The sequence below is a fragment of the Artibeus jamaicensis genome, unplaced genomic scaffold (genome assembly GCF_021234435.1).
Source record: "Artibeus jamaicensis isolate MK-2021 breed Jamaican fruit bat unplaced genomic scaffold, CSHL_Jam_final contig_426, whole genome shotgun sequence".
In the NCBI taxonomy this organism is placed as follows: Eukaryota; Metazoa; Chordata; class Mammalia; order Chiroptera; family Phyllostomidae; genus Artibeus; species Artibeus jamaicensis.
The window spans coordinates 1809214-1834067 of NW_026521826.1; the positions used below are offsets into that span (position 1 = coordinate 1809214).

A 24854-nucleotide genomic window follows, 5' to 3' on the forward strand; every position below is an offset into this window, starting at 1 on the left:
TCCAGGGAAATCGCGAGCCGGGGAGCAGGTGAGGCTTCTGATAAGATGCTCCGTGGTAGTGTGTGGGAGAGACTGCGAGGGGCCAAGACGGGAAGCGGAGATGGGCACAGAGATTTCAGGACCACGAGTCTGTAAAGGCCGTAACTAGAGCCCACAGGATGTGCAGGGAGGGAAAGATGGGGATGTGACAGCTAGTTAACATGCAGACATCACAGGAATTCATGACTGAGGGTAGAGAAGGTGCAGGTAGAAGGGAGCGGGTGACATCGAGGTTGACACCCAAGTTTCTGGCTTGGGGGCTGGATGGGAGGTAGTGCCAATGACACAGATGAGGAGGTACCACAGAAAGAAGAGTAAGTTTGGGGGTAGAAAGCTGACATCAGCTGATTCAGGCAGAAGAGGGCAGAGAAGTGCCTGTGGAACTTGGGGCCTAGAGACCTCCACTGACCACTGGGGTGATGGGACCGGAAGCTGTTCTGTCACAAAGCGTGGGCTCTGTGGGATGAGCAGAGGGAGGCAGCATGTGCAGACCCATCTTCTGAACCTTTGCCGTGAACCAAAGGGGAAGCAAAGGGCAGCAGCTGGAGGAGGATGCAAGCTGGGAGAGGTTTTCTTTCTGTTCAGGTGGGAACCAGGTGACCATGTTAGGGAGGGATCCATGAAGCAGCAGCTGCTTCAGACAGAACAGGAGAGAGGAGACGGAGGGGGCAAGCTGCAGGAGGTGGGGGAAGGGGCTGGAACTGGAGGACGTGTGAACCTGCCAGGCTTGGATGACGGGGCAGCGGTCTCTCTTCCTCTTCCCGCATGTATGTGCACAGTGGGTGGGTGAGAAGGCCACAGAATGAGGCGGATGCGACTAAGTTTGTGGGTAAGGACATGGAAGGTGATGGAGCTCACTCGTGCTAGAGTTCATCTTCTCTTCGAAATTCATGTTACCTTCTTGAATTGGAGCAAAGGGAGTGAGGTCTGGTTGGGAGCCTGCAGCTGGAGGGAAGGAAAGCCGCTGTGGGCAGGCAGAGGCCCTGAGAGGCACATGATGGATGATCTCTGTGAGACAGGCGGCCATAGTCAGCAACACTCCAACGTGCAGCTGTGTGACTCCCCTCCCCGCCCCACCACCACATGCGGCAGCTCAGGGGCAGAAATAAAAGAAGAGTGTGATGGACTGGTCCAGCCCTACCGGGGTGTGTGTGTGCACACACGTGCACACATGTATGTGTGTGCACCAAGCACCTCCCCACCAAGGGGGGTAGGGTCCACGGTAAGGGAAGAGCCGCAGTGGGGTGCACAGAAGGGTTTGGGCTGAATTGGCAAAGAGATGATGACCAGCACAGCCGCTCAGATCTTAGAAGTTGGGGGAAAATGCATAAATATCCCTCCTGCACTTGATGTGGAGTTTCCAACAGGCCACCAAGCACTGTGACTGTGGCTTTGCCCTTCAGGGGGTGCTCTGCCAATGGTGTAACATGAGTTGGCTGTGCTGAACAGGAAGGCCAGGCCTGGGCGGGCTGCCCTCCATGCGCCTCTCACCAGCACTGGGTGCACCTGTCCCCAACACCAACTCTGCGGACGGATGCTGGTTCCGCAGACAGGGCCAAGTGTGGAATGCGAGATGAGCCAAGGTCATGAATCTTGACTTGGGTGCCTCTGGCCCTCCTGCAAAGGGAGCGGCCGGCTGTGGCAGTCACTAGTAAACAACTGTCGTGTCACTTTTTGCTTGTGAGGCAGGCGGCATGGAGAACGAACGGGGCAGGGCCCGAGGTTTGGAGCCGGTTCTGACTGAAGAGATGCCTGCCATAGCCTACTAGTCATGCTGGGGGAGAATTTGCCTGACCCTCTTGGGCACCCATCTCCTATCTTTCATTAGGAATAATAGATAATTCCTGCTTCAAGGGTTGTTGCGAAGATTAACAATCACCCTGAGTAACAGGTAGCTCCCTTCTCTCTGACGGGTTTCCTTTTAGGTGATTAGTGAGACCCAGATGCCACTGTGATCATCCCCAGTGATCTGACAGGTGAGTTGCAGGAGCACATCCCTTTTATATTTTGGGTCAATGAGGATAGGTTCTTAGTCCTCCATCCTGTCATTTTGAGAATGTCCCGTAGTGTCACATAGCTTGAGGCCCTCTGCAGGAGAAATGCTCATTAAAAAGACGGACTCTGGCTTCAAGGTTGAAGCAGAATTCTCGGAGTTCAAATTCATGTGATTCAATATACTTGGGTCCTACTTTTCCTGTTCGGTTGAAAGGTGGCGGTAATTCTGCCTTCCCTCTCACAGGTGTTTTGTTCTGAGTATGCTTTACAGAGGAAGACTATAAAAACGTCAAATGACAAATCATCCTGAGATGGCAGCCCAAACTCAGATCCTCAGTGACACAGGGTTAATATTGCCACTCGATGAATTCCTAAACTTGGCTTTAAAATGCTTGATATTTTCCACAGTCTCTTTTCTCAGGTGGTTCTATTCCACTTTCCCACAAAGGCTGACTGTACATGTATTAGACAGATACAATATACAGATGTTTAAACACGAGCAGAAAGGCGATTGGGACTGGAGAGCCGGGCTGCCTCCAGGTGAGTGTGACGGATGCTCCTGTCGGAAAGGTCGGTGTCCCCGCACAGGGAACGTGCTCAGCTGGACGGAAACCCTTGTCTGGACTCCAGCATATTCCAGGTCTGGGTCTTTTAGGAAGACAATATATCACACCACTCCTCTGGGGAAAAGGGCCCTGGGCATCCTAGAAAGGTACCAAGTTCTCAGCTGGGATTTCTCCCAGGTTGAACACCAAGGTAAAAATGCAGAATTCACCTCCATGAGAGAACCTGCTTCCTTTCAGAAGGAACAAACTAGCGGCATTTCATTCCCACACTGCTCGGCCAACTGGAAAGTGGGGACCCAGGGTCATGGGTTTCTGGGAGCCAGGGTCCTCTGTGGCTGGTGGCACCCACATTGGGAGGCTGTTGCAGATCATGTGACAGAAGATAAGGACAGGGCAGGGCAGCCAGAGATTTGGGAAGTAGCGGCTAAAAACTAATGCACGTAAAAATGTGAAGAAGAAGAAGAAAGTTCAAGACCAAAAGCCTAGATGACTGAGTGGATAATGATGTCACAGATTCAAAGGGACCACAGAAGATTTGGGGACATGGGAGAGAAGAATGAATCTGGCTTTGGACCTGCCGTGTTTGAAGTTCTCAGGTGGCCAAGAGGTAACTGGAAATGGGAGCGTGAGGCTCTCCAGAAAGATCTGCTTTGCGGTGAGCTGGAGAAGGAGCTCGGCCTGTGGTCAGACTGTTAGCAGTCTCTCCCTAAATGTGTGTCCAGTGAGTTTTTCCTAAGATGCCCATCAACTGTGCTGTGAGATGCCTGCCGTGGCCAAGGCCACGTAGGAAGATGAGGCAGTGGCAGAAGCAGCGTGGGGTCTCCATTTGCCCAGTCCAGGTCCTCTGTTGTCACCACTGGTTCTGCCTCCACAGCTTCCTTGGTGTGTCTGGTTTCACAGGCAGAAGTCAGTGTGGAGTGATTCGGACCATCTGCATATTCTCAGGGACAGACCCTCCACCTGGCCACCTCACGGTGCCCCGAGCTTTCCTCTAGCAGGGGTGTCCAACCTGTGGCCGAAGATGGTTATCTACGCAGCCAACACAAAACCGTGAATTTACTTAAAACATTGTGAGATTTGTTTTGTGATTACGTGTCATAATGTATTTAATATGTGGCCCAAGACAATTCTACTTCTTCCAGTGTGACCAGAGACGCCAAACGGTTGGACACCCCTGCCTAAAACATCATAGACACCTGGAAAAAAACCCTGACATACAAGCGGCCCTGTATTTTCTCTTCTTCATTAAGGATGTTGAAAAGCCCCAGGAAGGAGGAAACAGGCTAAGGTACGTATGGCAAATGTGCTCCGTCACCTTCCATCACGGGTTACTCTTTGCTTCATAACATTACTTTTCCACTTATCTGAGAAAACGCAGACACCATTCAAAAGAACATGACATTGAAATCATGCCCAACAGTAATAAAGTTGGCTAAGACTGGCTCTGATATGTTCACAGCTGTTAAACAAATAAAAAAGGCATTAGCCCTGGCTGGGTGGCGCAGTGGGTTGGAACGCCACTCCGCACAGCGAAAGGCTGTGGGCTGGATTCCGCCAGGACACAAACCTGGGACGCAGAGTCTATTCCTGTCGAAGTGCACTTGGGAGACAGCTGACGGACGGGTGTTTCTCTCTCTCCCTCTCTCTTCCCACCTCTCTCTCCGCCCCCTCCCCATCCTCTCTAAGATCAATAAACATATCCTCCAGGGAGGATTAAAAAATATTTTTTAAGTCATTAAATGCAAGTTTAGGTTTACCCCACCAGCTGTGTAAAGATACACACTTCTGCCTGTTAAATGGGGCGCCCTTACCCCTACTTTTAGCCCCTTCTAATGCCTCCCATGGTATCAGGATGGTTCTGTCCAAATCTGCATTCCTGGCCATGCTCTTTAAGAGCTGAACTGTAGTAAAATTACAGTAAATCAGTATCTGGCTTTCACACTTCTTCTCACACATTTTAGAAGAGCTGGGTCCATCCACTACGTGGAAGGGCCAGTGTCCACCGGCAGACTGAGGCACTCACACCAGATGTCTCTGCAGTTGTGTTTCAGCAAAGGTTCTGGAAACCTGATAAAGCCAAAGGGTTCTGGCTCCACCGACTGGGGCTCAGACTCCAGTTTTGCTATGACTTTTGCTTTCCCCCAGAACCCACGACATGACGCCCTCTGGCTTCACACGACCTTCTGCAAACCCACGTGGGAAGTCTGGTCCACTTCCTAAGACTGCTGCAAATATTAACTACAAGAAGCAAACCCAGTTCTCTGCAGTCACAAAACAAAACCTACACTAGATCAGTGAATTAGGAAACTGTTTCTGATATTGTATTGTGCCGTGTCATGTTCTACGCTCCATTCGCAGAGAGTACATTGACTTGTGGTTTACCGCTGGGGTTCAACTCCTCCTTTTTGGGAGAAAGTGGTAAGTTTCAAGAGGCCAAGAGGCACTTGTGATAGAAGAAAAGAATATACAAGCTTCTGTTATGTAGCTTCAAACAGCCACCACAACAGAACCCAAGAGTTTAAGTTATTATAAGAGACTCAGTTTAGTTTGAGGTTTATGCTCCTGACAAAAAGCAAAAACAAAGAAAAGCCCTGGCTGGTGTGGCTCAGTGGACTGAGCACCGGCCTGTGAACCAAAGGGTCGCTGGTTCCATTCCCGGTCAGGACACACGCCTGGGTTTTGGGCCAGGCTCCCTGTAGGGGTGCTCAAGAGGTGACCACACATTGATGTTTCTCTCCCTCTCTTTCTCCCCCCTTTCTCCTCTGTCTAAAAATAAATAAATGAATCCTTTTTAAAAAGTTAAAAAAAAAAACACCTTGTTTTTGTATGCCACACAAGCATCTCAGGCCAGAGCACAAACACGAGTGTCTGTCCACACACACACTGACTTCCTCACACACTCACGCTCTCGGCTTGTACCCACCGGAAGTGTAGCTGTGGCGTGACCTCTGTTCCTGGTAATGAACGGAGACAAACCTGATTTTCCTTCCTTTCAGTCACTCTCCCCTCCCCGACTTCTCTGACAAAGGAAACAAGACGAAACAGAAGAGTGGACCCCAGGCGTACATACCTGACACAGAAGTATAAAACCACTGGTCCCGACTTTTTGGGAAAGTCGTGTTCCAACACTCTTCGATCGAGCTGAAGCCAGTTCAAGTGTCCCCTGAGGAAAATGGAGATAAACTGATTAGGGCTTCGGACTTTGCAGAAGCTTCTTGGGACAAAGGGGTGTGTGCAGCAGGACGGGCTGTATTGCAGTTAAATGTGGACCTTCGCCCACTATTATGTTTTCAGGATTGGAAGAACCCAGAGGGGTGTCTCAGGAAGACTGCGTGAGCAGGAGACACTGTGTGACAGGAGGGAGGACAGTGACACTCAGAACCAGGGGTTGGAGACTGGCTGTTGCTTCTCAGGCCACACTAAAACAAAGATGCAATCATGCTTTCGTAGCCTGAAGCCCTGTCCCGCCATGCTGTAGGCTGCCTTTTTTCCTGAAGGACTGAAAACACACTTTACCATTATGATATCAATCTTCACAACATTTTGCTGGGAGCGGATGGGTTGAAAAGCCAGTAACAGTCAGTTTCTTAAAAAATTAAACTTACATCTGCCATAGGACCTAGCCATTCTTCTCCTACATGTTTAACCCAAGAGAAATGAGAGCATACGGCCAGGCCACGAGAAGACTTGCATATACAGATGTCCAGAAATACATCATTTTTCAGAGCTCAAAACTTGAAACAACCCAAATGTTTACCAACCAGGGAAATGTATAAACAAATGATGATATAATGACATAATGGCGTACTATGCAGTGACAAAGGCAATGCACTACTGATACACAGAGCAACACAGATGAATCTCAAGATAATTATGCTGAGTAAAAGCAACCAAGCGAAAAGAGAGTACAAACCGTAGCTTCCATTTAGATGAAACTCTAGAAAGTGCAAATTAATCTACAGTGACAGAAAGCAGATTGGTGGTTGCCTGGGGTGCGAGAGGTCAGAGGGAGAGATTATGGGGGAGCATACAGAAAATTTTGGGAGAGTGATGGATTATGTCCATTATATCTTGATGATGGGGATAGTTTATTTGTGCTTACATGTGTCAAAACGTATCAACTCGTGCACTTTAATGTGCATCGTTTATTGTGTGTCAGTCACACCTCATTAAAGCTGTTTTAAATAGCGGGCCACAGACATACTTGGTAATACACAAATGGAGCGACTTGTGCACTTCTTTCTTCCTCCCCTCCTTCCACCTCTTCTTCACTTTCATATATGCCAACTGACCCCCTTCTTTGATAAAGGGTCTGCAGATGCAGCAGGGAGCAAAGTAAACACCACCCCTTTTCCCCTCAAGCTTCCATGCTTGCAAGGAGACACTGGACCACTACTTCCACAATTAATTCCACAGTAACTAATAGTATTAGGGGATCTTAACATGAGTGACGAGAACATGTGGGGATCTAATCTAGTTCAGGGTTCTGAGAAGCACCGCCTGGTGTTTGAGTGAGGTCTGCAGAATCACGAGTTAACTTAGTCAAGAGGAAGGGGAACCACTTTCCAGGCAGAAGGACCAGCATGTGCAAAAGGCCCTGATGTGAGAAGAAACCCAGCACCTTAGTGTCATGTCAGTAGAAAGGGATGAGGCTGGGAAGGGGCAGGGACCTGCTATTGGGACCTCGGAGGCTAAGATGAGGTTGGTCTTGGAAGAGCGAGGCAGAGCCACGTTATAGGAATGAGCGGAGAGATCTACCCCTCCTCTTCCCTCTCCTCACCAATCTCAGTCTATCACCCTGGAGGACCCAGAGCCCTAATCACCTTTACTTTGTAAACTCACGCTGAACACACACCACTGACAGCACACCTCCTCGGTACCCGCTGCCATATGTCGCCGATATCCAGGTGCATGGGCACAGCGAAGGCACTTACACTGTGCAGAGTGAGCAGCAAGGGCTGTCTGCACTGCCCTCTCACAGGGTCCTCAAAGCATGTGCTTGCCTCCAAAAAGTGGAAACATGCTAGGGGCTTCCATCTCCGCTTAGGAGTTCATTTAGGTGGTACCTTTCGTACACACACACACACACACACACACACACACACACAAACCTCTTTCCCTGAAACCCACACCTGTGGCCTACCTGGGGCTGATGTTTGGATCTACTTATTTTCCCCTCTTTTGAGAATCTCCATCCAGAAATAAATTATTTCTATAAACTTTACTTTCATTTTTGGTTTTTCTTCTCTGAACATAGTAAGAGTGAAAAATAACAGGAAAACAAGTGTTTTACGTAAAATGACTGGACCAACTTTTCCCAGCCTGGGAAACTAGAACATGGATCTAGACAGAAAAAGCCAGCGTGCCGACTTCTTTTCTGGTTATACCGAAAACGCTGACCCCTGTGCCTTAGCTCATGTTGTTCCCTCTGCCTGGAATGCTCTTCCCCTCCTTCACTGACCCATCCTTCAAGACCCGCTCTCCTGTGCCTCCTCCAGAAAGCCTTCCCTGATGCACCCTCCCGGCACCACAGCCCGGCCTGGGACGGGGCTCTCACGGCGCCCATCCTGGGCACCTCTGCTGCTGCGCTTCCTGCCGTCCAGAGAACATACTCTGCCATGCCTTCTTTTCCCAACAGACTTTTTACAACTGAAAAGCACGCCAAGATCTTCCTCATAAAATCAGGCATGTGTTTTTCATCAACTAGAAGGCGTTAGGACAAAGGTGAGACCTGATTATTGGTAGGAAGAGGCTGCGGCCACTCCTTTCCTGCCTCTGACCGTGTCCCGCGTCTCCCCCCACCTTCTCCATGTGCTCAGCCTCCCGCGTGCATGCCATATGCGCGCTCTGCGTGACGACTTTGCTCGTGCTGCTGCTCCTAATTGAAACCGTCTCTCCATCTCTCTAGCTGAACGCCGGCCATTGTTCGAGGCGGAGCGCAGCCCAGTCTTTCAGTGAAGTCTCCCCCGACTGCCTAAGCCTGGGCTTTCTTTCAAACTCCTCCAGAGCTTCTGGTTTGTGTTGTCTGAAAGGCATTTAGAGTGCAGTCTTGCACACTCAGTTATTTTCAAAAATACGACCCATCTCTCCAACAAAGTTGTAAGTTTTCAACATTAAAAAAAATCACCCCACAACCAAGCACAAGACCTGGCAAATACTCAGTGCTCAAAATCCCTGCTTGTTGATTGCATGACAACCTCCCAAAGCAACTGGTCGGTACCCAGATTTTTTTTTTCTTAGATTTTAATTTTTTTTTATTTATTCATTTTTAGAGAGGGGGTAAGGGAGGAAGAAAGAAAAGGAGAGAAACATCGATGTGAGAGATACATCAACCAGTTGCCTCTTGCACGCCCCCAACTGGAGACCTGACCTGCAACCCAGGCACGTGACCTGACTGGGGATCGAACTGGTGACCCTTTGGCTTGTAGGCTGGTGCTCAATCCACCAAGTCACACCAACCAGGATGCAGATCTTAATTTATAAAGATAACTGAGTGACCACATGGAGAGGTCAATGCCATGGAAAGTAAAACTGAATGTTATTCACAGTTTCCCAGAAATGAGAGGCACCCACACCAGGCAGGGCCACAGGGGAAGCACCCGTGTCGGTCAGGCAGAAAAGGGATGAGGCGGCACCGGGCTTGTTGGGGTTTCCGTGGGGAAGGCAGGGCAGGGGAACAGCTCAGGGGTGAAGGGGGCGCTTAGCTGCCTGGTACCTGGCCCTGAGCTGATTTAGGGTGGGGCCCTCCTGGCGTGGTGTGTGAGCGTCAGACAAAGGGAGTGGTTCAGGGAATGAGCTCTCAACGGCAGGAGAGATGTACACAATTCTAGCTGTTATTTTGCCTCTCTAATGAATGGATGTCAAAGAAATACAGAATCGAAGAAAACTCAAGAAAGCAATCCACCCAATGGCCACATAAATTTAAATGCATTTTTTTGCCTTACAATAATTCTTGACAAACAGTCTGATAGAAACGACCTTTGCATAATCCCCGAGAGATAAACCCTCACCGCACCCCAATGGCACATGACTGACCACACAAACTGCTGGGATTTCTACTTGGTCTCGGAGGGACCATACATAGTTCCTTTGAATCAAAGGAACATTTTGCATGAAGAGACACTGAGATGGATGTCACTTGGCTACCACTCAGCCCTGTTTGCTCACAGCCAATTCCTCTTCATCCATGTTAATGGAAAACAAATGAGGGGTGGATTCCCCCTCCAGGTAATTTTATTCCCCACATTAAACTTTTTTAAAAAATGACATTTTAGCAATGAATTTATTTAAATGGAAATTCCTTTGTCCCTGGCCATATATTATTAGTTTTGCCTTTGTCAAGCAATGAACTAACAGAAAGAAAGAAAAGAAAGAAAAGAAAAGGAAGGAAGGAAGGAAGGAAAGGAAGGAAGGAAGGAAGGAAGGAAGGAAGGAAGGAAGGAAGGAAGGAAGGAAGGAAGGAAGGAAGGAAGGAAGAAAGAAAGAAAGAAAGAAAGAAAGAAAGAAAGAAAGAAAGAAAGAAAGAAAGAAAATGGCCAGGAAGCAGAGAGAACAAGGAGGCCAGAATCACCCCTGTGGTCTTTAAGGAAAAATACATTTCCTTTCTCCACTCCCCTGTTCGAACTCCTGGACCCCAGTTCAGTGAGGGATGGCATGACGTGAATACTTGCAGGGTTCTGATGTCCATGGAGAGGAGGGCCCCCCCACATCTGGGGTGCTGGGACCCTCAGACACAAATGTTTCCACTGAAGGGACACGTGACTCACCCACGGCTCCTCGTAAGTGCTCAGTAGTTGGACAAAAGCCAAGAGACGGGTTAAAAAGCAAACTGGAAACCCTGCCTCTGAAGCCATGCCCTCTGGCTACAGTAGGGCTTAAACCATCTTCCGCTCGCTGTTTTGGGTTCAAAGTCATATTTCCTACACCCAGCAGTATTAATAATTCCTCACTTTCCAGGGCTTTTTCTTTCTTATGTGACACGTCACAGTTCTGACATCAAGCCCCTTTCACAAAAAAAAATTTTTTTTAATTTAAGTCAGGGTGGACCAGGGAGCAAGGAGGTAAAAAAAGCATAAAAGCATTTTCTAAATACAGTGTAACTAAGTAAGAGATGCCTGATAGCTTGGTTTTCATTACTCTCATTGATTTTTCATTTGAGAATGCACATCAGTGCATTTGCCAGTGACAAATCACAAAAATAAAAAATGCCCAGCAGACACTCAGTATTTTTTTATTGCTTGACTGATAACTATCTTTAAAGCTGCACAAGACAACACTCATTTGGTTTATGGTAGCAATAGGTCAAACTGTTGGGTCAGTAATAAATACGCAGTTGCTTCCAGGCAACGGAAATTGGATGCATTTATTTAATGGATTGCTTTTAGCTTCTACATATAATACAAATAGATTTCTGGTTCAAGTGTTGGCACCTTCAAGAGAGATGGCCTTAAGGAGAGCTTTGTTTATGGAGAGCTACTGGAGGGTGGAGGGGTATGATAAGATGATCCAAACTGATCATTCCTGGACCGCAGGAGAGAATGATACTCTGACTTTCAGAGGTTTTCACTGCGGATGGCTGGCTTCATATGGAATGAGTTTCTATGGAAAGCCAAAGCAAGAGCATGAAATTCTTACAGATGTCCCTAGATGCAGGGATGGGTAGGGAGCTCTTCAAATGTAACAATGTTTAACCTTTAGTGTCCTGACTCAGAAATACATGTGCTCATCAAGGACAGGTTAGGGGTAATGATTTAGCAAGAAACCCTCAAATAGTGGTCTTCCTTTGTGTGTGTGTGTGTGTGTGTGTGTGTGTGTGTGTGTGTGTGTGTGTGTGAGAGAGAGAGAGAGAGAGATTGTGTCTGCACCACACACAGACACCACAGAGAAAGAATAATGACAAGGAATGTGTTGGGGAGACCAGATGACTAAAACATGGGCTATTTTGTCCACCTACATTTATGGCTTTAATTTTGTTTAATCCTCGCCCAAGAACATGTTTATGAATTTTGGAGAGAAAGTAAGGATAGGAAAAAGAGGGGGGTGGGAGGGAGAGAGAGAGAAACAGAGAGAGGTGTGAAAAACGCCAATCGGTTGCCTCTCATATGTGCCCTGACTGGGAATCGAACTCTCAGCCTTTTGGTGTATGAGATAATGATCCAACCAACTAAGCCACCTAGCCAGGGTTATGGCTTTAATTTTTTCTTTATGGAGACTTTGTTCCAAATCTTCCATAAAGACTTTTGTTCCATAAAACTGTAGTACATCCTATATCTTATTTACCTCCTAAACTAAAAACACAAGCCATACACTCAGTCAAAAAGTCTCATTATTTCTGGTGCTGAACAGTGGATGCTAAAAAAACATCTGCTAAGGAACCAGCAGGTCAGCCTCAAATATGCCCAGACGCCAACATTACTGTCAGTCCAGGGACAGCCAGCCATGTGTAGACACCACTCTCACCCTCAGGAAAAGAAGGGAGGGAGGGAGTCTCCATAGTTCATGAGAATTCACTCTGCTGCCCCTTGTCCAGGATCTGAGCTCTACCCTACCACTTTCCTTGGGAAAGAAAGAAATCAAGACAAAGCCTGGACCCATTAAGGTCACCTCGGATCACCTCATTCTTTTTTCCTTTGTCCTAGCCACACACAGAGAGAGCTCTGCTAAAGCCCTTTTCTGGTCACGAAATAGAATGCATGGCTGTTGGCCATACATCCGCCAGTCTCCGAGGTGGCAATGAATGTTGAGTGCCATGTTCCAGAAGCACCTGTTACAACTCAGGCCCAGAGGTTGTAGCCACTGATTTCTCTCCATGCCCTTCACGGTTCAGGGCATTTAATGAATGGAAATCCTACACCTGTTTCTAAATATTAAACTGCTTTCCCAGAACAACATTGTGTCGTCGTTTCTTCCACGACTGGAAAACTGCTGTTCTACCTTATTTTATATTGTACACATAAGCTTGTGGCTGGGAGTGCTCGTCAACTAGACCCTGTTCAGATGGCGCAGCCAGTGCCAGGCCTGGCCCCAGGGCAGGGCCTCAAGGGCGCAAGAACCCTGCAGAGCAGAGGGTGTGCCCCTTTGTCCTGCCACCGGGCCTATAGGCCCGAGTGATTAAGGACACACTGGGCCTTAATTATCTGGATAAGTTAGACTCCCACGACAGTACTAATGAATGTTCAATTAATGAAAACATTGCACCTTGTTTTTTTAAAAAATCCTTCATTGGTTCTTAAACTAGGATTCTGGATTCAGAATGTCTGCGAACCCTGTAAAATTTAGGCACAGATTATTTCATATGTAAACTTTCCTGCAGGCGGGGAACATACCTCTTAAACAGATGTGAAGCAGCCTGTGATTAAACAAGAGGCTAAAAATTTCCTTAATTGGTAGGTGAGATTTCTTAATTGGCACGCAAAAATACATTCTAACTGTACCTACCCTTTAAAGTGTGCAGCGATTGCTGACCAAGTTTCTTACCTTTCTCCCTCAACCTTCCAAACACTTCTCAAAGGTCTTCATTACCTAGATACTCAGTTACAGCACCTGCCACACAATTCTTAAAATTTATGGCAGGAGATTCATATTAAAATTTAAATACATTATTATAATCATCACTTCAGTTTGGGGTATGTTGGACTATTTCTGCTAAATAGTCCAAAAGTTGTTTAGTTATAGCTTTTGAGGACGGGGTCCTCTGTCAAGAACTTTCTTCTCATTTAAAAAATTAACAACGTGGTATTTGTAAATGTCCAAGCTCACCAAACTGTACGCATTAAACGTGTGCAGTTCTTTCTATATAAATTACACCTCAATAAAGCTGTTTACAAAAAAAAGAAACCCAAACAGACAAAACAAAAATTATGACTGAGAATAGATCAGATAGTTAAATAAAGGGCTTTACTGATTTAAACCATATAATCAGAGCCATGATCTCTGAAGACAAAAAAAGTAACAACAATGTTGTTACAACAAAGTAGTAACAATGAAAAACCCCAACCACATGAGTGTTAAAAATAGCAATGGCAATATGTCAAAAGTAAAATGTAAAGACAGGCTTCCTTAAGGGACAAATACCCGTGCTCGCTAAGTGCAGCCTCAGCCCCTCCGTGTGCACTGACAGGCGAGCAGGAGCAAGAACCCCCCTGAGCTGGCCCTCGCACGGTGGGGTCCCAGGGTCCGTCTGCAATGCAGAGACTGTAACTGTGCAGGTCCCTGCACGTAACTCAACTGGCCCCAAACATTCTACATCTGAGTGGTATCAGCTTCTCCCTGGATCTCGGGGAAGGGGACAGAGGAGATTTACCCCCCTGTCCCCCTCTCTCTGGAACTGGGGTTTTCACACTTGGATGCATGCTGGGGAAAGCTTGCTGCTCAGGCCACTCCCAGACCAATCAATCACAGTTCTGGGGGCAGGTCCAGGGCACTGGCCCTTGAACAGAAAACCACAGCTTTAGCAAAACATAAATAATTAGTTTAGGATCAAATTAATACAAGGCACTTCCTTTGCTTCGGAATGCATTACAGGTGGCCACAATGTCACTGTTTGCTTGTATCACCACAACGCAGACCGTGTACAGATAACCATCTGTATCTCTTTTTATTTACGGCAGGTTTATTCAAGAGGAAAGGGGCTGCATGTGATTGAATCCTGGAACAGAAAAAGGCATTCATGGGAAAACTGGTGACACTGGAATGAAGACTATAATTCAGTACCTATAACATACTAATGTTAATTAACATAGTTTGTAAAGTATCAACACTTGGGGAAGCTGGGTGAAGGGTACATGGGAACTCTGCACTGCCTTTGCAATTCTCCTGTAAGTCTAATTATTTTAAAATATAAAGTTGAAAAATTTTTAAAAGAGTGAAGTTAGTAATAATGTTACAACACTGTGGGTTAGCTAGCAACATTAAATATTCATGGGAATAAAAGTCTTGCACTAGGGTCTCAGATACTTTATTCAAAAATACAATTTATGGGGCCAGAGAAGGTTAGAGATACTTCCAATTTTCTGTCTGCATTCTGCTGTATATGTTTTTTCTCCGGGCCCAACCAGATCCTACAAAATGTTATCAACAGCAGTTACTACTGAAAAACTCACTGACCATATATGACCTAAAAGTGCTACATTCTACCATGAGTCATAACACGGCTGGTAATATCTTATACTTCTATAGCTCTTTACCCTTTATAACACTTTCCAAGTATTAGTCTTGCTTAATTTGCATGAGGAAATAGACAATACACAGGGTACGCCATGGGCTGGAATAAAGGCTGAAACTTACTGTGTTTGATTCTAAAACGCAGTGTAGCACCTGTAGAAATCAGGCCCACACACACCTCATGTCACAGTACAACACACAACTTGAGAACACGGTTATTAAAAGACCTTATGTTAGTATCTAGGGGCACATGTTACAAGGCTAGTGCTTACTGACTACATTTGATCACTGACCCAGACTAAGTCCCACCCACAGGCACAGCTTTCATTCTTCCCTTTTTCACCAGGAAAGGAAGAAAAGTTCAGATTATCAAAGAGGCCACCAGCCAACATCCCTTGGCCCCAGATGTTATCAGGCCATGACTTTGCCCTGAGTCATGGCTGTCCCCTTTGTTTCTGGTGGCTGTCCCTAATTTCCGGGGGGGCCCTGACACTCGCCATTTCCCCCGTGAGTCAGGTCCACCTGCCAGTTCTTTCTCAGGAACTGTCTGCCAGCTGCTGCTCTTTTCCACTGATCTGGGGGCCTCTGGCCACTCCTGCAGTTGCTGAAGAAACCCTCCCACCCAGACTCGGGTGCTGGCCACTCTTTCTCTAAACCATGCCAGGCGATGGCTCACATCCTCTTCTTCATCACCGCCCCCCACAGAGCCCTGCACGCCACCAATGCCTCTCTGGGGTGGGGGCCTCGTTCCTCCAGCCTGGCCTCACACACAGACGCACCCACAGGCCCACCCGGCCCACCCTGGGGACCGGGACTGCTCAGACCAGAACGCACGGTGCCACTCGACAGGATGCGAGGCCTGTGCTGCATGTCCCCCCCTTTCCTGTCGGTGATGTGGTTCCTGGGGTCCTCCCTCTGGGCGAAGAGTGACTTTCTTCCCGGCATAGATTCCTGGTTGGTGCTGTTAGGGAAGTGATTGGACACACGCAGCAGGCGCATTTCTTCCTCGTTGGCCCAGGACAACATGCTCACTCTTTGCTTCTTATTTATTCAAAAGGGAAGTCTCACTGGGACGCACGGAGAGGTCATGGGGCCTTCGAGAGGAGGAACGGTGTTTGGGAAATGTGAACAATGGGGTGTGATTGACTGAAACTTCTGGTTTCCTTCTAATTAGTGCTAATGTATAAACAGCAATTTCAGGGGTTCACAGTGAGTCTCAGGAGGAAGGGTAGAAACACCTGCACTTTCTCAGTGTTTGTCTTAAGGCAGGGGCGTCAAACTCATTCTCACCGGGGGCCACATCGGCCTCCTGGTTGCCTGCAAAGGGCTGAATGTAACTGTAGGACTGTGTAAATGTACCTACTCCCTGAAGTTAAGTGAGAACTCAGCGCTGCTGCCGGGTAGAAGCAAGGTGCCGGGCCGGATAAAACAAGGTGGAGGGCTGGATCTGGCCTGTGGGCCTTGTGTTTGCCACCTGTGTCTCAAGGCATTGGCTTCTTCCCTCCACAGCCCTTCATTCACAGCCATGCTTACCTGGCTCTACCCACGGGCACAGCAAACCCCCCAGACCAGGGGCCACCTCTCTCTCCTGCCTTCCTTCTGGCTCGGTTTCCAACAGGCTCAGGGCCAGGGGCTGACCTGTTCCCTCCTGGCCTTCTCGAGGAAGATGAGACTGCTCCCGCTGCCTGTTCGCTGATCACCCCACCATCTGAACTGTCACTAATTCAGGGGGTGACCATATGTTCCAATTTGCCCAAGACAGTCCCAGTTTATACCATCTTTTACTCCTGGGATCTCGATCTGTGGTCCCCCAACCTCAGTGTGTCCAGGTGCAGACATATCCAATCATCTCTCGCTCATCAGTGTGGCGGCGGCACGTGCTTGCTTCTGAGCCCATCCTGCCTGCACAGCACCACCTGCTTGATGGCGCACGGCCTCCCCTGCACTGTCCCGTCCAGCCACTGACTCAGCCCCGATCTCTTAGTGTTTTAGAAAATCATCTCAGTAATTCTAAAGATTTGTAGAAGTGTTGTGTGTGTGTGTGTGTGTGTGTGTGTGTGTGTGTGTGTAAACAGGAAAGAAAATTATTAAGCATCTACTTAGAACACATTCTTATCTAGTGATCTGTGTAGGTTTTTACTGTACTCTTTTGCTAACAGTATATCAAGAAGGAAATTCAAATTTTAGTAAAGATGTTTCTTACTTCTGTTGCAAAACACACCGCTTCATAGAGCCAAACTGAGAAACCATTGAGAGCAAATGTACTTTTCATCAGATGGGTGATCAAATTTGGTTTTTTTTTAATTTTTATTCATTGATTTGAGAGAGAGAGAGACATCAATTTGTCATTCCACTTACTTATGCTTTCATTGGTTGATTCTTGTGCCCTGACTGGGAATCAAACCCTCAACCTTGGTGTATATAGAAAGGACACTCTAACCAACTGAGCTACCCGGTCAGGGCTAAATTTCTGACTTTAATACTCTCTCTATTTCAGCTTAGACAGTGAAACTGCACAGATACTTTTCATTTTGAATTTATCATAAAATTCACTTCCTGTTATTGTTATTCCAACTCTGGAGAGAAAAGTCTAATTTCCAGAAGTTTTCATTTAATTTTAATAGAAAACAAACCCAAGCAAATCTTAAAAAAAAAAAAATTGGTTCTGAACACAAACATGGTTGATTATAAGAACTAGTTTACCTAATAATTTCATAATATGATCATCACCCTAATTATATCCTTTGGCCGTTCCAGGCATGATCACAAGGTCTTTGAAATTCAAATGATGAACTTGGGCTGACCCCATCCCCACGGACCCAAGTGGCCTGCAGCTGATTTCACTGCTGACAGTTGGACCAGCATGATTTCACATTTCCCTCAGGTTCCGCAGGCTCCGGGGCACTTACGTCTCATCTGTGAAGGCTATTCCGAAGTACTCCTTTTCCTTCAGGTTGAAGTGAGAGGCCACGAGGTCAAGCAGCTCCTTGGCCAGAAGTTTGGGCTGGAGGGAGAACAAAATGGGAAAGGGGTAAGTGACGAGAGCTTACATTTCCTCAATCATGCAATCTCCGATTTGCGTGATTTTTTAAATGTAATGTATCAAAGTTCTAGCATATCGGTGCAAAAGATTTTTCAAAAACCCCAAGGAGCACGCAGTGAGGATGCCACTGAGCAAACAGCCAAGTTCAGATGGAGACCTTCTGCCTTGTTCCGTAGCAGTCCGCCCCCCAACAAGGGTACTCGCTCACTGACGGTGCTATCAGACCCTGTATTTCTCCTTTTGGTCCAGGAGAACCTGTCATGCTGAACTGATGGGAAGATGCCTTATTTAAAAAGTATATCCATGTATATAAAACAAATATACGTATTCTGTCTTATAAATTATATAACACGTTTCAACATATATTTAATTATAATATTAATATTATAGCGGACACATTCCATATTCTACGAGTATATTTATGTTACATATATAATTTATATATATATTATATTTATTTAAAATGTATTAATGTATTTTAAAATACGCTATGTCATACTTACATTAATGTTATAATTAATCGGTCACATGTTACGTAGTATCTATTAGATACATGTTTAACATACATTTACATAGTATTTGCTATCTGCCGGGCCCTGTTCTAAGCACTTTACAAACTCCAGCCTCTTTAATCCTCATCGCAGCCCCACGCAGCGGTCCGATCGTTACCCCATTGTACGGGGAGGAATCAGGCACCCAGAAGACTCAACAGCTCTGTTTGAGTCTTAGGACTGGGATGTGAAGCCTGGCTCTGGACACTCCGCCTCTGAACACACTGTATACTCCCCTAATTAACAATCCCAGCAACACAATAGTACCCTCCTGCAAGAAATGTTCAAGTCACGGCCCAAGGGCCTTGTGAATAATATTTAAGTATAAACTGAAAGTACACCTTCTACCTGCCTTGCCAAAGGTGAAGATCAGCCTTTACCTAAGGACATTTTCATCATACTCTTTCCTAAGCATCTCTGCCAGTCAATGTAAAGGACCGTTCCAGAGCTTTAGGCATGAAATCAGTGTAGGCATCTACACTGTTAATATGCCATTCACTCGGGCCCATCACTGTTGAGATGCCCGGACTGCCAGGCTCTGAAGCTGGGGAGCCAGGGAGAGGCCGCCTGACGGAGATGCAGGACTAGCAGGGAAGAGTCATCTGTGAATCGGCTCCTGGGGCAGGTACAGGCAAATGCGTTGCCTCCGTACTATGACAGCGACTCCTTTCCAAGAACACTTGCTGGATGCCTCCAAGCTCAGAGCAAAAACAGACTCCAGAAGAATGTTTGTTTGTGCATGTGCATAGGATCAGTGTCCTTTAAGAAGAGACACCCAAGGACTTGCACTATCTCTTCACCAGGAGAGGACACAGTGAGAAGGTTGCCCTGCATACATCTGGGAGACAGGCATTAGCAGAACCCAACCACGCTGGCACCCTGATCCGACTTCCAGTCTCCAGAACTGTGAGAAAATAAATTTCAGTTTTTTAAGCAACCCAGTATTTTGTTATAGCAGCCCTAGCAGACTAAGGCACGCTTCCTTTAATTCAGCATTGTTGAGTGTCTGATATGCGCAAGGCACTAGCCAATTCCGTAGGAGATACAAAATGAGCAGCATATAGCACTTGCAGGTAAGGACTCAGATTTTAGCAGGGGCACAGAATATGGGCTGGTGTTCCTTTAAAAAAGCCAAAGCACATGGTTCCCTGGTGCTGCCTCACTCCTGGGCTCACAGGGTGCCAGGCCTTGCACCTCAACAACCATCAATTTACCAGTGCAAACAGCTGGAAAGGACAGCAGTGGGTTTGAATTGAAGGCAGAGCTTCCTCCCCTCAAAGATGTACATCAACAGAAGAATGCATCTTGATAAATCAAAGCCATCTAATATTCTATACTTCCATTCACACTAAAGTTTGAAAAGGTGGAAAAGCAATCTGTGACCAGCAGGGAATTCGAGACTTCATGTAAGACTCTCCTTTATGAACAGCAGCAGCAGCCGCCACGAGGAATATAGTCAGTGCAGTGTGTGTGGCTGGTCTTGGAACGTCTCTGGCCCATTACTAAGTGGAATCCAAGACGAGGGGGGCTCCTCAGGCTTCTGGCTCTGTCTGCTCCGTGCTGCAGCAGGCTGTGTTGATGGCATCACCTCTACCCCCAGGAAATTCCTGGCTGCCAGACACAAAGCATTTAATGTACACGTTGTGACTGAATAGAAGGCAATACAGCTCATTTTTAAATTGCAACATAGTATAATCGACCTGTCCAAATGGTTGTTGGCCTTTTCATTGTGTTTCTACAATGCCTGCAATTTCTTGAAACATTCCTGATAATCTTTTGGGTCAGCCTTTGAAGCTTGTGTCCAATTGGTAAAAGCATCCTCACAGTTGATAAGTCTTTTTGCGCTCGGAATGAATTTTTTTTTTTTTGAATTGCCAAAAATCTACTGCATGGGGACAGAGAAGGAGGTGGTGAGCACACTGGTCAAACTGGTTTTGTAAAATGAGGTGTGACTATAAAGTAATTATTGTGGGTTTTGAGGGTTACAGTGAGGTTTCCAGCCCCAACCTGGAAATGATAGAAATAAGGTGGCGTTCTCTTTGAGAGGTAAACTTTAAAGCCAACATCTCAATAGAATTGATCAGAGATGCAAGACAAAGCATTACAGTCATGCACCACTCAACCATCGAGATCCACTCTGAGAAATGTGTCGTCGGGCGATTTCGCTGCTGCGCGAACATCACTGAGTGCACCTACACAAACCCACACGGGGCAGCCTAGTGCACACCCAGGCTGCGTGACAGAGCCTGTTGCTCCTGGATTACAGGCCTGGAGAGCACATCACTGCACAAAAGAACAAGAGATCAAGTCAAGCACAAGAGAAAAATGATGCCATCAGAGACCGGGTAAGTATGAGATGAACGAGGTTGCTCACAGCATCACATGGCACAGTGTTTTACAGCAAACCTTTTCTTTAATCCTCACCCAAGGACATTTTTCCACAGCCTTTTTAGAGAGAGGAAGGGAGAGAAACACTGATGCAGGAGAGAAGCATCAACTGGTTGCCTCTCACACACGCCCAGACCACGGATCAAACCTGAAACCTAGATATGTGCCCTGACTGGGAATTGAACCTGCAACCTTTTAGTCACAGACAACGCTCCAACTAACTGAGCCACACTGGCCAGGACACAGCAAACTTTTCTCTACAGACAAGTAGACAGAGTACATTCTAAAAATAACAACAAAAATATATAGTAAATACATGAACCAGCCCCATGGTCATTTGACCGTGACCACAAACACGTGACCACAAACACGTGAGTAATGTGTTGAGACCATTCTGAAGCTATGACATCACTAAGCAATAGGAATTGTTCTGCTCCATTATAATCTTATGTGGTCCATCGTTGACGGGAACAGAATGTGGAGCATGACTGTACTCTCAGGGCTGGAACAGTTTATAGCATGATTAAATATAGTAATCACTCCACAGAAAGGGTCGGGTGAATGGGAGGTGTGTGGGGGGAGGGGCTGGAGGAGCAGTTTGGGAAAGGAAGGTGATATGGGGAAGCGAACGTGGTCCTAGCCAACGAGCCTTGACCATCTGGGCTCCAGGGGTGGGGTAAGGCCTTTGATGTGGCAGAAACGGGGCTACTCTAACTGCTCACATGGAACACCCAAATGACCTATTCAGCTCCACTTTTAACTCCATCCTTCCACAGAACTCACTGAGGCCTTGCTATCTTAGATATGGTGCTCATCGTATACACTGATTGAGTTACAAAAGCAGGAGATCATTCCTTTGCCAATGCAGATCTGGCCTGGACGTCAGACAGGCTGGGACACAGCTCAGCCGGGATTCCAAATGAAATCCACCGGCCCCTGCTCACACTCTGCCATCCTTCCTCTGCTGCCTCTACTTCCCGGACAAGAGGTCAAGGATCACAAGCCAGGAAAGCCACATCTGGATGAGACTTACAGTGTATCACTCACTTAAATCCAGTACACTGACGTTTTAGACGTCGGTGCTGACATTCTAGATATCAGTACTGATTAGTGCATCAGTGCTTTGAACTTGGTTAATGTGAGTCTTCCCTGAAAATGAAAAATCAGGTTTTCAAGATTGTACAGCCAAAGATCTGACGCAACACACACTGAAGGACATCACCAGAGTAACAGATGCCACCCTCGGAGCCACATGGAGACTGACTTTTGGCCCCTCCCTGGTGACGCACCCCTATGATTTAGCCAATTACCAAGAACCTTTGTATATTGACATTTCGACGGTGAGAAAATGGATTTTACTGGCAACTCATAATCTGAAGGCAACTAAAAGGCTCTCAGCAACAGCATCATCCCTGGAACGAACATGGTCTCAAATGCACTCTTTCAATGACTGGGCCCATCTGGACGCCTGTCATCGGTCTAAAATATTTCTTAGGTTAGCCCCATTACTTCCAAACGAAGAAAAGCCTGTATTTATTGTATTTTGCCATGTATAATACACATTTTTGCCCCAAATTTTGAGGAAATAATAAGCATGCATTATATATGAGTAGCACTAAGACATGGGTGCATATTATACATGGGGGGTACATTATACACAGCAAAATATGGTATTACCCACCATTTACAAATGGGGAAATAAAGGCATTTAAGGGGTTGATGCAGATTTGGGGTTACAACTCCCAAGTTTTAAGTCCCTCTGAAAGCCATACCCTCCACAACTGCCGAATCATTATGTTGTACACCTGAAACTAATATAATGTTATCTGCCAGTCAAACCTCAACAATAGCAATTCAAGAAGCCACACTCGACCTTCCCCTGTGGCTGCCCCATCAGTGACAGCACTCCCACCAGCTGGATGGCCGTGCGGTGTGAGTGAGAAATGAACCTCACTGTGGAGTCACTGCCATGTTTGGGGTCGTCTGTTGTCAACAGCATAGCCTGGTTGACCCTGACGGATCAGGCACCAAGCCCTTACTCCTCTGTATGGCTGGTTTAAGAGCATTTAAGGTTTGCGATTTCCTGATCTTGAAAACTAAGACAATAACCTACCTTGACCCGATAGTGATTAATGTACTACATTGTTCTAAAAATTCTTAAAACTAATTTAGAGAAAGTTGCTGGATAAGCAGAAAGCTTTATGCTCTTATGTACTTTGAAGGGATGTTTACAGAATCCTGCTGATTATAATTTGACAATTACTTGTACTATAAACATCTGTGGAGTTTGCAGGGCTTGGGCTGGGAGCGCGGCCAGGAAGGCTGCCGCTCGGTCAAGTTGCACAGGACAAGCTGGGCAGGGCCTCAGTGTGGACCCGACCAAGGCGTCCCTGTGCATCTGGGGTTAGAGACAGCCTGCTCCGGGTCACTGGTGATCCCTGGCCCCAGAGGGTCACTAGAGAATGGGGCAAAAGTAGGTGTCGAGTTGTGAATACACGAACAGAGTTTTTGTATTATTATTTATTAATTATGGTACTACTTTCCTTAAGAACTGTAAACTTACTTTTGCCTGCACATTTAAGGCTGACTTTCTTTCAGCCTGTAATTAACCATGTTCACTCAGTAACTTCTGGAAGAAGGGCAGAGCAACTCCTCCTCACCACTGGTCCGACTCTACCACGCAGAGCCGAGTTCCTGAGTGCTCCGGACTTTTCCAGTGGGAAACCACGCACACACCAGCACACACAGGGCTCCGGGACAGGCCCGCCTACTTCTCCACCTACTTCCGAGCTGGGACGGCATCAGATTGTAATTCACTCCAGGCAGCTGCAGGACCACACCATGCTCTCTCTAGACACACGCCTTGGACAAAGATCCTCAAAGACCATCTCTGGGAGCCGTTTCGGTGAACTCTGGGGAGAGGAGTCTGACGATGCGGTGGCATCCTGGCAGCTGTTCAGTCCTCCGCAGAGTGTTTTTACCACCACTCAGCCGTGACACATACCACCACTTCAAACTTCGCATGGTCACACCCTGACAGAGGCTCTCGGACAAACTGTACCACTTCTCTGAGCCTCAGTGACCTCTCTCTGGAAAACGGTGAAGAGTCTGGTGAAATGAATTCTTGCCCAGAAAGATTACTCTTAATATTATTATTAAATGTAGCTTCTTCCACCCTGACTTCCACCCTCAGTGGCCTGGGCATCACCCCACAAACCAAAAGATTGTTGGTTCGATTCCCAGTCAGGGCACATGCCTGAGTTGCGGGCCAGGTCCCTGGTTGTGGGCGTGTGAGAGACAGCTGACTGATGCCCCTCCTGCACATACATCAGGGTTTCTCTCTCCCTCCCTCCCTTACCCTCTCTCTAAAAATAAATTAAAATCTTTTAAAAAGATAAACGTAGCTTCTTTCTTTCCTAAAAGTTGCCCAGCCTTCTCAAGGGTCTGTTTACCCCTTTGAAAAATCTTTATAGACATTCTGAATCCTGCTTTATCTCTTAAAACTAGTCAATTAACACACGCCACCTTTCTTATATCATCTCAGGCAAGTCATTTAGCCAATCTGTGCCTCAGTTTCCTGAGCTGAAAAAAGAGGATGATGACTATGCCCACATCATAGAGCCGTTGTAAGGATTAAATGAGTTAATATTGACCTGCATCAGGGGAGGGTTCACTGTTATTTCAGACCCTTATTACCACAGTTAGCAATTAGGATATAAACTTCTAGATGGTAGCACATGCCAGCCTGATAGTTAAGGCCACTTTTTGAATATGGGGCCAGTTTACCTAGTCAACCTGACTTCTGCCCAATCGCCTACAAAATCACTTCTTTCGTTCAATCTACTTGTATTGGACTTGAAAAACCCCACTGATTTCACTTGTATTTCCATCCCCTACTAGCTCACTCTACCCTCCCTTCCTCCTTACCATTTAAAATTTATTCTGCTCAAAACGACTTCTTTCAGGAAGCCTTCCTCGACCATTTAAATGGCGTCTTTCTCCTCTGAATTCCTTTCTACATGTATGTATCTCATTCACCCTTTGCACACATGCTCTTATGTATTAATAAATTTTAACTTAAAATTACTTTAATTGTGGTAAAATACACAA

The 24854-nt window shown here is 46.6% G+C and overlaps 1 protein-coding gene across 6 annotated transcripts in view; it reads right to left on the reverse strand.

The window, feature by feature from the left end:
* FRMD4A (FERM domain containing 4A) overlaps positions 1-24854 on the reverse strand; it is a 313254-nt gene that overhangs the window by 131747 nt on the left and 156653 nt on the right. For all 6 annotated transcript variants that reach the window (XM_053665757.1, XM_053665755.1, XM_053665758.1 and 3 more), the window contains exons 3-4: positions 17672-17766; positions 5671-5763 (exon numbers count right to left, since the gene is read on the reverse strand). In XM_053665757.1, the coding sequence (XP_053521732.1) occupies positions 5671-5763; positions 17672-17766 (188 nt within the window). The remainder of the gene's footprint in view (positions 1-5670; positions 5764-17671; positions 17767-24854) is intronic.